The 11,580-nt window shown below is 46.6% G+C and overlaps 1 protein-coding gene across 1 annotated transcript in view; it reads left to right on the top strand.

The window, feature by feature from the left end:
* The first annotated feature begins 282 nt into the window (after nucleotides 1-282).
* The window catches only part of LOC139240384 (interferon-induced protein 44-like), a 37,586-nt gene continuing 26,288 nt past the window's right edge, over nucleotides 283-11,580 (top strand). Inside the window, exons 1-4 of the mRNA XM_070868874.1 lie at nucleotides 283-386; nucleotides 472-541; nucleotides 664-865; nucleotides 2,172-2,300. Coding sequence (XP_070724975.1) covers nucleotides 377-386; nucleotides 472-541; nucleotides 664-865; nucleotides 2,172-2,300 — 411 coding nt within the window. The 5' untranslated portion in view covers nucleotides 283-376. The remainder of the gene's footprint in view (nucleotides 387-471; nucleotides 542-663; nucleotides 866-2,171; nucleotides 2,301-11,580) is intronic.

Raw genomic sequence — 11,580 nt, 5'->3', positions numbered from 1 at the left:
AGAGTGGGGAGCTGGGGTACACACTCCCCGATAATCCCCACCTCTGCCCACTGTGTGCCCAACTCCAGTGCACAATCCCAGTCCTTTATTTACAATTAGGAGAGGAGAGGGGATATATTGTAAAAGGGAATGACATTTGTTTAGGAGTTGATGTTTGAGACCTGTATAAGATGCCAGAGCAGACACACACAAATAAAAGCCCTTTCTCCATTCCTGCCTCTTCCTCGCAACATGTTGGTTTTATTCATCAAACAATCCCAACGCTGAAAAAACAAAAGGCGGAAGTGAGAAATAGACTTGGGGGATTTCCAAAACCCGGACAGTTAGTTTCTGTTTCGCAAGTTGTTCGGTTTGCAACTGCGCTGTGAATCCAGACATGGGGAGCTGTAAGTTTATAACGTTTCACTGTCACTGCGATCGTACTCTCGTCTTTAAAAACATATAATTTAATGCATTCAACTTTCATTTCAGGGTTTTCAACGCCGGACATTTCAAGGTTTTCAAAAGACGATGCCATTCACTATCCGACTTTCGACAAAGGGTAGGCCGCTTTAATCAGGAAGTGCCTTTCTGCAGCAGACACACCGATAGGAAAATGATTATTTTGTTCAAACACATTAATCTTGAGATCTAACTCTTTCCTCTCTTCCTGTTCTTTGACAGAACCCTGGATTCTCTGAGGGGCAAACTGTGCGACTACAACCCTCCCAAAGGATGTCCGGACTGTGTAAACATCTTGCTATTCGGCATGGTGGGGGCTGGTAAATCGGCCACCATTAATACATTCCTCTCAGCTCTGGATCCACATGGAAGAACGATGGACTGTGTCCCGACTGGGAATGATCCCCGCTCTCTCACACCCGAGGTACCTACTGCCTGTTTTTCAATATTCATTCTTAGAATGTGGACATTGCTGGCAAGTTTGGCATTTATTGCCCATCCTTAGTCACCCTGAGACAATTGAGTGTACACCTCAGAGGACAGTTAAGGGTCAACTACGTTAGTGTGGGTCTGGAGTCATATAGACCGGGTCAGAACGGCAGGTTTCCTTCCCGAAAGGATATTCGTGAACCAGAAGGGTTTTAACGACAGTCCGACAGCTTCATGGTCACTTTTACTGAGATCAGCATTTCATTTTGAGATTTTAAAAACTGAATTCAAATTCTCAAACTGCCCACAGAGGGATTTGAACTCGCATTCTCTGGATTATTGTTCCAGAACTCTGGATTATTGGTCCAGCAATGTAATCACTACGCCACCGTACCCTTACTGAGGGAGCGCCGCACTGTTGGAGGGGCAGTACTGAGGGAGCGCCGCACTGTTGGAGGGGCAGTACTGAGGGAGCGCCGCACTATCGGAGGGGCAGTACTGAGCGAGCGCCGCACTGTTGGAGGGGCAGTACTGAGGGAGCGCCGCACTATCGGAGGGGCAGTACTGAGGGAGCGCCGCACTGTCGGAGGGGCAGTACTGAGGGAGCCCCGCACTGTCGGAGGGGCGGTACTGAAGGAGTGCAGCACTGTCGGAGGGGCAGTACAGAGGGAGCGCTGCACTGTCGGAGGGGCAGTGTTGAGGGAGCAGCGCATTGTCGGAGGGGCAGTACTGAGGGAGCGCTGCACTGTCGGAGGGGCAGTTCTGAGGGAGCGCTGCACTGTCGGAGGGGCAGTGCTGAGGGAGCAGCGCATTGTCGGAGGGGCAGTACTGAGGGAGCGGCGCACTGTCGGAAGGGCAGTACTGAGGGAGCGGCACACTGTCGGAGGGGCAGTACTGAGGGAGCGGCGCACTGTCGGAGGGGCAATACTGAGGGAGCGCCGCACTATCGGAGGGGCAGTGCTGAGGGAGTGCTGCACTGTCAGAGGAGCCATCTTTCAGATGAGACGTTAATCCCAGGTCCTGTCTGCCCTCTCAGTTTGACGTAATGGTGGACACTATTGGAAAAAGAGCAGGGGAGTTCTCCATGGTTTCCTGGGGCCAATATTTATCTCTCAACCAACATCACTAAAACAGATGATCTGGTCATTATCACATTTCTGTTTGTGGGAGCTTGCTGTGCACAAATTGGCTGCCACATTTCCTACTTACAACAGTGACTACACAGCCATAGTGATTTGTGATGTCCTGATGTCGTGAAAGGCACTATGTAAATGCAAGTCTTTAAAAAAATTATTTAACAGCTCAGGTCCTTCAAGTCACACTCGTTGAAGTTTTGGGATCTGTCCGGTTGGAATTCACTGAAGAATGCAAATCAGGCAACGAAAGTGTTAACAATGGTCCTGGAAGGAAGGGTGCCACCAAAAAGCAACGTGAGTTTACCTAACTATTTTACACCATTATAGGGAGTCTCAATAAACTCAAAAAACTCTTTGGCATGTAAAAATGAGCAATATTTACAGGAAGAAAATTCCTATATGTCAGTCATGGCTCAGAGGGTAGCTCTCTCTCGCCTCTAGTTAGAAAGTTGTGGGCTCGAGTTCCACTCCAGAGACTTGAACCCATAATCTAGGCTGACACTCCCGGTGCCAGTGCTGAGGGAGGGCTGCACTGTCGGATGTGCCATCTTTTGGATGAAACGTTAAACTGATGCCCTGTCTAACCTTTCAAGTGAACGTAAAAGATCCCATGGCATGATTCAACAAAGAACAGGAGAGCTCTCTCACGTGGCGGGGCCAATATTTATCCCTAAAGCAACCCCTAAATGATAATGTGGTCATGATTCCATTGCTGTGTGTGGGAGCTTGCTGTGTACAAATTGGCTGCTGTATTTCCTATATTACAACAGTGACTGCTCTTCAAAGGTACTTCATTGGCAGTAAATTGCTTTGGGACATCCTGAAGTTGTGAAAGGTGCTATATAAATGCAAGTTCTTTCTTTCCTCTCTCCCTCCCTCTACTCTGGAAGTCGGCTCAGTGCTGTGTGTTATATTCAGAATCACTCCACAAGACTATGCTGTAAGCTCAAACTGATGTGACCTTAGTCTCTTTAATCAAACTCCAGAGTGAAGAAGCAGCATAGCAGACAACCTTTTATACTTGCTTGCATGAGGTGTGCAGGTGACCCTTGGGTCTCCAACAGGTGCGCCCCCTGGTGGCAAGTCTTACACTATTATAAAGTTGACATAAATAACATCACTCTTCCCCACCCCGCCCCCAAAGTCTTAGATACAAGTTATTTACAAGTTGAGGTGATCAGGGGCTCTTCGTTCCTGGGTTGATCGCCTGAGTTGAAATCCTGGCATGAGTAAGTCGGTCGGATCATTGATGCACTGCATCGCGGCTGGTCTGAATGGTAAGCGAGTGAGGTTGCGTCCGGTAGCTGAGCAGAACCCGAGATAACCGGGTCTGCAAGGAGCCATCCATCACGCGTTTCAAGCTCTGCTTGATGGTTTGGACTGCCCGTTCTGCTTGACCATTGGATGCGGGCTTAAACGGCGCAGACCTGGCATGCTTGATGCCATTGCGGGTCATGAACTCGTTGAATTCCGAGCTGGTGAAACATGGTCCATTGTCACTAACAAGGACGTCGGGCAAACCATGGGTGGTGAACATGGCCCGGAGGCTTTCAATGGTGGCAGTGGATGTACATGATGACATGATTACACATTCAGTCCATTTAGAGTAAGCGTCCACTGCTACTAGGAACATCTTTCCTAGAAAGGGGCCAGCGAAATCTACGTGGACCCTCGACCACGGTTTGGAGGGCCATGACCACAGACTCAGGGGAGTCTCCCTTGGTGCATTGCTCAACTGTGAACAAGTGTTACATTGGTGTACGCATGACTCCAATTCCGAGTCAATAACGGGCCACCAAACGTGTAACCTGGCATTAGCCTTCATCATGACTATGCCTGGGTGGGTACTGTGTAGGTCGCTTATAAACGTTTCCCTGCCTTTTTTTTGGCAAAACCACGCGATTCCCCCATAGGAGACAATCCGATTGGATGGACATTTCATCCTTGCGTCGGTAAAACGGCTTAATTTCATCTTGCATTTCCCCGGGAACAGCCGACCAGCTCCCATTAAGGACGCAGTTTTTTACTAGTGATAACACAGTGTCCTGGCTAGTCCAGGTCCTGATCTGGCGAGCCGTGACGGGTGACCCCTCGCTCTCAAAAGCATCCAATACAAGAAGCAAGTCTGCGGGTTGCACCATTTCCACCCTGGTGGTGGGCAATGGTAGCTGACTGAGGGCATCAGCACAGTTCTCAGTGCCTGGTCTATGGTGGATTACATAGTCATACGCAGATCATATTAGTGCCCATCTTTGGATGCGGGACGAAACATTGGTGTTAATACCTTTGCTTTCTGAAATCAGCGAAATGAGCGGTTTGTGGTCGGTTTCGAGCTCGAACCGGAGTCCAAATAGATATTGGTGCATTTCCTTAACCCCGTATATGCATGCTAATGCTTCTTTTTCAATCATACTGTAGGCTCCTTCAGCCTTAGATAAATGTTTGGACACATATACAACCGGTTGCAGTTTGTCTGACACATTGGCTTGCTGTAACACACAACCGACCCCGTACGAGGATGCATTACAAGCTAGTACTAAATGTTTACACGGGTCATACAATACAAGTAACTTGTTAGAACATGGCAGGTTTCTGGCCTTATCGAAGGCTGTCTCTTGAGATTTACCCCAGACCCAGTCGTCACCCTTGCGTAGCAATAAATGCAAAGGTTCCAGCAAAGTGCTTGATGTAAGCTGAGTGGACCTAGTGAAATACAAGGTCGACGCTTAGCTTTGATACACCTCTGGACGGACTAAGTGAAATACAAAGTCGACGCCCCGACTAATAGAGATGGCACTTTGATTAGAGGTTCAAAACGGTCTTTATTCACAGGCCTGGGGAGAACTTTCTGAGACCGCTCTCAGATCCGACTCCACCGAGATGTTAGTGAATTTTCTATTTGTACATTTAACAGTCCATCACCTCTGTAGCCTATCCCGCGTGACATCTTATGCTACTCCCTATATTCGCGGTTAATCTTGTTTCTTCTTGTAAGCTTATTTTCTGCTCCTTCTGTCATTGGGGCCTTCCTCTTATGTATTCTTGCAACTTCGTTGCTGTAACAATCGCCCTTTGTTTTTGCCAGATGGCCTTGTCCGATAGCATGTTTTCTTAAGGTAGCATGCTCATGTTAATTCTGTAAGGAAAGCATATCGTGGTTAGTTTTATCAGACTTTAGATGTAAGCCATGTTGCTATCCACACAGTGCATCCTTTACCGTTTAATTGTGCAGACCGGTGCCTTGCCCGAGCAAGTCCTCAAGTCCTCTTAATCATGGATCGATTCGCTATCTCTCATCCCGTTTCACCAAGCGCACTGGTGATATACTATAGCTCAACATATTTATACATAAATTCAAGCGCTACATAAATTTGGTGATTTCAACCCCCCCTTAAGGCCCATTGGTCACCTTGACCCAATATGGCCAGTATCCTACAGTTTAAGATTGTCTAGTGCCCGTCGCCCTGGTGGTACCAACCCAGGGCGTCTGGTACTCATAGTCTCACAATCCTAAACACAGTTTTCATAGTAATTTCTCTCCCATCCTCCCCCAAGTTTGTTGGTGGTTAGCAACAGTTTTCCTTCCTCTTCCTCCTTCTTTACCCGTATAGTTATGGCTCTGGTTAGGTTCTGGTTCTTTTGAAACATAGGCATAGAAACATAGAAAATAGGTGCAGGAGTCGGCCATTCGGGCCTTCGAGCCTGCACCGCCATTCAATGAGTTCATGGCTGAACATGCAACCTCAGTACCCCATTCCTGCTTTCTCGACATACCCCTTGATCCCCCGAGTAGTAAGGACTATATCTAACTCCTTTTTGAATATATTTAATGAATTGGCCTCAACAACTTTCTGTGGTAGAGAATTCCACAGGTTCACCACTCTCTGGGTGAAGAAGTTTCTCCTCATCTCGGTCCTAAATGGCTTTCCCCTCATCCTTAGACTGTGACCCCTGGTTCTGGACTTCCCCAACATCAGGAACATTCTTCCTGCATCTAACCTGTCTAAACCCGTCAGAATTTTAAACGTTTCTATGAGATCCCCTCTCATTCTTCTGAACTCCAGTGAATACAAGCCCAGTTGATCCAGTCTTTCTTGATATGTCAGTCCTGCCATCCCGGGAATCAGTCTGGTGAACCTTCGCTGCACTCCCTCAATAGCAAGAATGTCCTTCCTCAAGTTAGGAGACCAAAACTGTACACAATACTCCAGGTGTGGCCTCACCAAGGCCCTGTACAACTGTATGAACACCTCCGTGCCCCTGTACTCAAATCCCCTCGCTATGAAGGTCATCATGGCATTTGCTTTCTTAACCGCCTGCTGTACCTGCATGCCAACCTTCAATGACTGATGTACCATGACACCCAGGTGTCGTTGCACCTCCCCTTTTCCTAATCTGTCACCATTCAGATAATAGTCTGTCTCTCTGTTTTTACCACCAAAGTGGATAACCTCACATTTATCCACATTATACTTCATCTGCCATGCATTTGCCCACTCTCCTAACCTATCCAAGTCACTCTGCAGCCTCATAGCATCCTCCTCACAGCTCACACTGCCACCCAACTTAGTGTCATCCGCAAATTTGGAGATACTACATTTAATCCCCTCGTCCAAATCATTAATGTACAATGTAAACAGCTGGGGCCCCAGCATAGAACCTTGCGGTACCCCACTAGTCACTGCCTGCCATTCTGAAAAGTCCCCATTTACTCCTACTCTTTGCTTCCTGTCTGACAACCAGTTCTCAATCCACGTCAGCACACTACCCCCAATCCCATGTGCTTTAACTTTGCACATTAATCTCTTGTGTGGGACCTTGTCGAAAGCCTTCTGAAAGTCCAAATATACCACATCAACTGGTTCTCCCTTGTCCACTCTACTGGAAACATCCTCAAAAAATTCCAGAAGATTTGTCAAGCATGATTTCCCTTTCACAAATCCATGCTGACTTGGACCTATCATGTCACCTCTTTCCAAATGCGCTGCTATGACATCCTTAATAATTGATTCCATCATTTTACCCACTACTGATGTCAGGCTGACTGGTCTATAATTCCCTGTTTTCTCTCTCCCTCCTTTTTTAAAAAGTGGGGTTACATTGGCTACCCTCCACTCGATAGGAACTGATCCAGAGTCTATGGAATGTTGGAAAATGACTGTCAATGCATCCGCTATTTCCAAGGCCACCTCCTTAAGTACTCTGGGATGCAGTCCATCAGGCCCTGGGGATTTATCGGCCTTCAATCCCATCAATTTCCCCAACACAATTTCCCGACTAATAAGGATTTCCCTCAGTTTCTCCTTCTTATTAGACCCTCTGACCCCTTTTATATCCGGAAGGTTGTTTGTGTCCTCCTTAGTGAATATCGAACCAAAGTACTTGTTCAATTGGTCTGCCATTTCTTTGTTCCCCATTATGACTTCCCCTGATTCTGACTGCAGGGGACCTACGTTTGTCTTTACTAATCTTTTTCTCTTTACATATCTATAGAAACTTTTGCAGTCCGTCTTAATGTTCCCTGCAAGCTTCCTCTCGTACTCTATTTTCCCTGCCCTAATCAAACCCTTTGTCCTCCTCTGCTGAGTTCTAAATTTCTCCCAGTCCCCAGGTTCACTGCTATTTCTGGCCAATTTGTATGCCACTTCCTTGGCTTTAATACTATCCCTGATTTCCCTTGATAGCCACGGTTGAGCCATCTTCCCTTTTCTATTTTTACGCCAGACAGGGATGTACAATTGTTGTAGTTCATCCATGCGGTCTCTAAATGTCTGCCATTGCCCATCCACAGTCAACCCCTTAAGTATCATTCGCCAATCTATCCTAGCCAATTCACGCCTCATACCCTTCTTTAAGTTCTGGACCATGGTCTCTGAATTAACTGTTTCATTCTCCATCCTAATGTCGAATTCCACCATATCATGGTCACTCTTCCCCAAGGGGCCTCGCACAACGAGATTACTAATTAATCCTCTCTCATTACACAACACCCAGTCTAAGATGGCCTCCCCCCTAGTTTGTTCCTCGACATATTGGTCTAGAAAACCATCCCTTATGCACTCCAGGAAATCCTCCTCCACCGTATTGCTTCCAGTTTGGTTAGCCCAATCTATATGCATATTAAAGTCACCCATGATAACTGCTGCACCTTTATTGCATGCACCCCTAATTTCCTGTTTGATGTCCTCCCCAACATCACTACTACTGTTTGGAGGTCTGTACACAACTCCCACTAACATTTTTTGCCCTTTGGTGTTCTGCAGCTCTACCCATATAGATTCCACATCATCCAAGGTAATATCCTTCCTAACTATTGCATTAATCTCCTCTTTAACCAGCAATGCTACCACACCTCCTTTTCCTTTTATTCTATCCTTCCTGAATGTTGCCTACGATATCTCCTGCAACAATCCACCAGAACGTATAATGACATTAATAATTGAACTATTACCAGCACGTGCGACATAATCCTAATCCAGGGATGTACGTTACCATTCAGTCCCCAGTTCCAGATCTTCTCATACCAAGGCCGTTCCCTTAAGTCTGTTTCGATGTCTTTAAGTTGTTTCTTTAGATCTTCTATTTCATGATAATGTTTTATAATTTCCTTCCTTCCAGTTCTCCTGTTCATGTAATGCCGGAATTGCCTTGGGCTCTGGTATGACATAAGTTTCAATTTCCCTATTAAGTCCTGTATTATTAAGGGAAAAACTTTTCTCTCCTTGCAGTCTTTGTGGGTGTATATATTGGTGTCCTATCTGTGTAGGTATCTTTGGGTAAAAACAAAAGTTTGGCTGGGGAATGGGACAAGTCAGATCTTGGTATTCATATTTCTGTTCAGTGGTGGTGACACAAAATGTTCAGGTGTTCCTAGGTGCTACCCTTGTTCGGTGTATTCCGCTTGGGCGTATTTTGAGGTTGCAATTAATGGTTCTCGTAAATCCGCACTCGGCTGTGTCTCCCTTGCTGGGGGTGTGTGTGCACACCCATGTCCTTCCCTGGCGGTGGCACCCGTCCATCACCACCCTTCTTACGGTTCCATTCTTCCGGTTATTATCTTCGTCACCTCCCCATATGGCCTTGGTAAGGACACCATGATATTTAACCCAACTCTTCCTCTGTACCTCTCCTATATTAATCACATCATTCAGGGGCTGGCCCTCTTCTGGGAGTTGTGGGATGGCCAATACAAAGCCAATCACCTTAGGCCGTGGGGGCAGACAATTGGCTGCCCTGTATACTTGTGCCATTTCACGCCCCTTGCATAGGCTCTTATTTGTGTCGATCCAAGGTTCCAGATCCTTATTAGTAATCCAATCGGGGATCTGTCCATTATTTATTTGCTTCACGTTATGCTGGGCATTGGATAATAGCCATGAGCCATACATGGCGCATACCAATTCCTTATGGGTTTGGCAAGCTGACCCGATCAATAATCGTGTTAATTGTTTCTGCCTGGGGGGGGCTACTATCCTTTCCACCCCCAACAATTGTTTTGCCGTTTGTTCTCCTGTCACTGCCGTTTGTTGGCCAGCTTTAGTATCTTGTTTTAGTAGCTTCTTTCTTTTCGCTTGTAGTTCTTCTACTTCTTCCCCCACTCCTTCTATGTCAAAGCTATTAACTGTTGCCAACCCGGCCGCATATCCTACTCCGGCCATTTCCAATACTCACCGCTTCTTACGTCTAAAAGATAGATTTTCCCTGTGGACCCTCTAATTGTTTCATCCACTGGGAGTCCCATAATTGTTTGGTATAACTATTACACATCGCGGGCATAGCAAAAGTACTCATATCGATAGCAAGTTTAACGATTCCTTGTGCCGCACTAAAATACATCACATCCTGTGTTTTCCTTATTATTAAACCTCTTCATGTCCCTTCTTCCATTGACGGGCATGTTAATGGGGTTGTGGAAGGTTGCGGGGTGGTCGTCGTGGCAGGTGGTAGTTGATGATGGGTGTGCTCCGCAGATCCTCCAGTAACCCTGGCTATTTGGCAGTGCATCGCACATCTCCTCGTTTCCATCCGGGGAGGACACAGGACGGCCACTATTATCGGACCCCCGTTCTACACATTGCACAGCTGTGCACCCACTTTCCCACCCGTTGGTGCTGTTCGTGCATGCCCACGTCTCTCCCGTTGTTGCCGTTTATCCGGTGAAACTAGGGGTGTCCGAGGTACATCCTACACGAACTTGCTATCGATGTGAGTACTTTTGCTATGCCCGCGATGTGTAATAGTTATACCAAACAATTATGGGACTCCCTGTGGATGAAACAATTAGAGGGTCCACAGGGAAAATTATCCCTCTTGGGGCCTTTATTACACCTTTGGCACAGGTTGCGCTGCCGCTTGTGCCGAAAATTAGGGTGGGTGTCATGTCCCCTTTCCTTACCACCGTGCTCGAACCTATCCCTAGAATCGTGATAGTGATGCTCCACTTCTTCTTACGAGTTCGCTATTCCTGCAAGGAAAACAAATGGCCAGTCGTCACCAGCCGGTTAGAATCATTCTATTCTTATCTGCCCCTCTAAACTGCACTGAGATACATTTTCCCCCTTCGCGTTGTTCCTCCCATCGCGTGAATATCTCCATTCCCGATCTACTCATCGGCCTTATATACCTTTAGCTGAGTCCAGTGTTTCCACCTTCCTTTACTCGTTTCGGACTCATCTATACACTCACATATGTAACTATTCATTAATACTTCGTAGGGTCCTGACCACTTGGGTGCTAGCCCTGGTTTGACTGGTATTTTTGCCTTCACTTTGCTACCTATTGCCGGGACCTCCTTGTCATTTTGCGTATCCTGCTCTAGGTCCCGTATAATCTGTTGGTTTTTGGCCTCATGTCTGAGAGCGTGTAATTGTTTAATAAACCTCCTGATCCTCTCCTCCGGTGACGACTCCTTCTGGCAGTGTCATTCCTCGTCTGGTCATTAGTTCAAATGGTGTCAGCCTTGTCGTTCTACTCAGAGTTGCCCTAAGTCTCATTAATATACTTGGAAGTAATTCTGTCCATTCCTTCCCTGTGTCTTCTATTGCTTCAGCTAATGATAATTTCAACGTTCGGTTCATCCTTTCTACCATCCCTGAACTCTGAGGGTGGTATGGTATGTGAAACCTCAGTCTAATACCCAATAGGGCACATGTCTCCTTTATGACCTTTCCCGTAAAGTGCTTTCCCTGGTCTGAATCAATCTGTACCGGGATTCCCCATCGTGGTACTACCTCCTCTGCCATTATTTATGCCACTGTTCTAGCTGTACAATCTCTAGTAGCAAATGCTTCAACCCATCTAGTAAACTGATCTATCATTACCAAACAATAAGTCTTTCCTTTTGATTTTGGTAAGAGTCCAGTGAAGTCTATCTGCAACTTCTCCCATGGGCCTCTTGGTCTCGGCTGATGTCCCCACTTTACCTTGGCAGGTTTCCCTGTGTTATATTGTGCACTTATGTGGCGATGTCTGCAGAATCTGTCCACCGCTTGTTTCATTCCGGACCACCACCAGCATCGCTGGAGCTTGTTCAACATATTGGATATACCTGTGTGTTGTCTACCATGGTATAATT

Source organism: Pristiophorus japonicus, chromosome 31 (genome assembly GCF_044704955.1).
Source record: "Pristiophorus japonicus isolate sPriJap1 chromosome 31, sPriJap1.hap1, whole genome shotgun sequence".
Lineage (NCBI taxonomy): Eukaryota > Metazoa > Chordata > Chondrichthyes > Pristiophoridae > Pristiophorus > Pristiophorus japonicus.
Note: the sequence above shows the minus strand (reverse complement) of the source record. Positions and strands in the feature narration are given on the sequence as shown.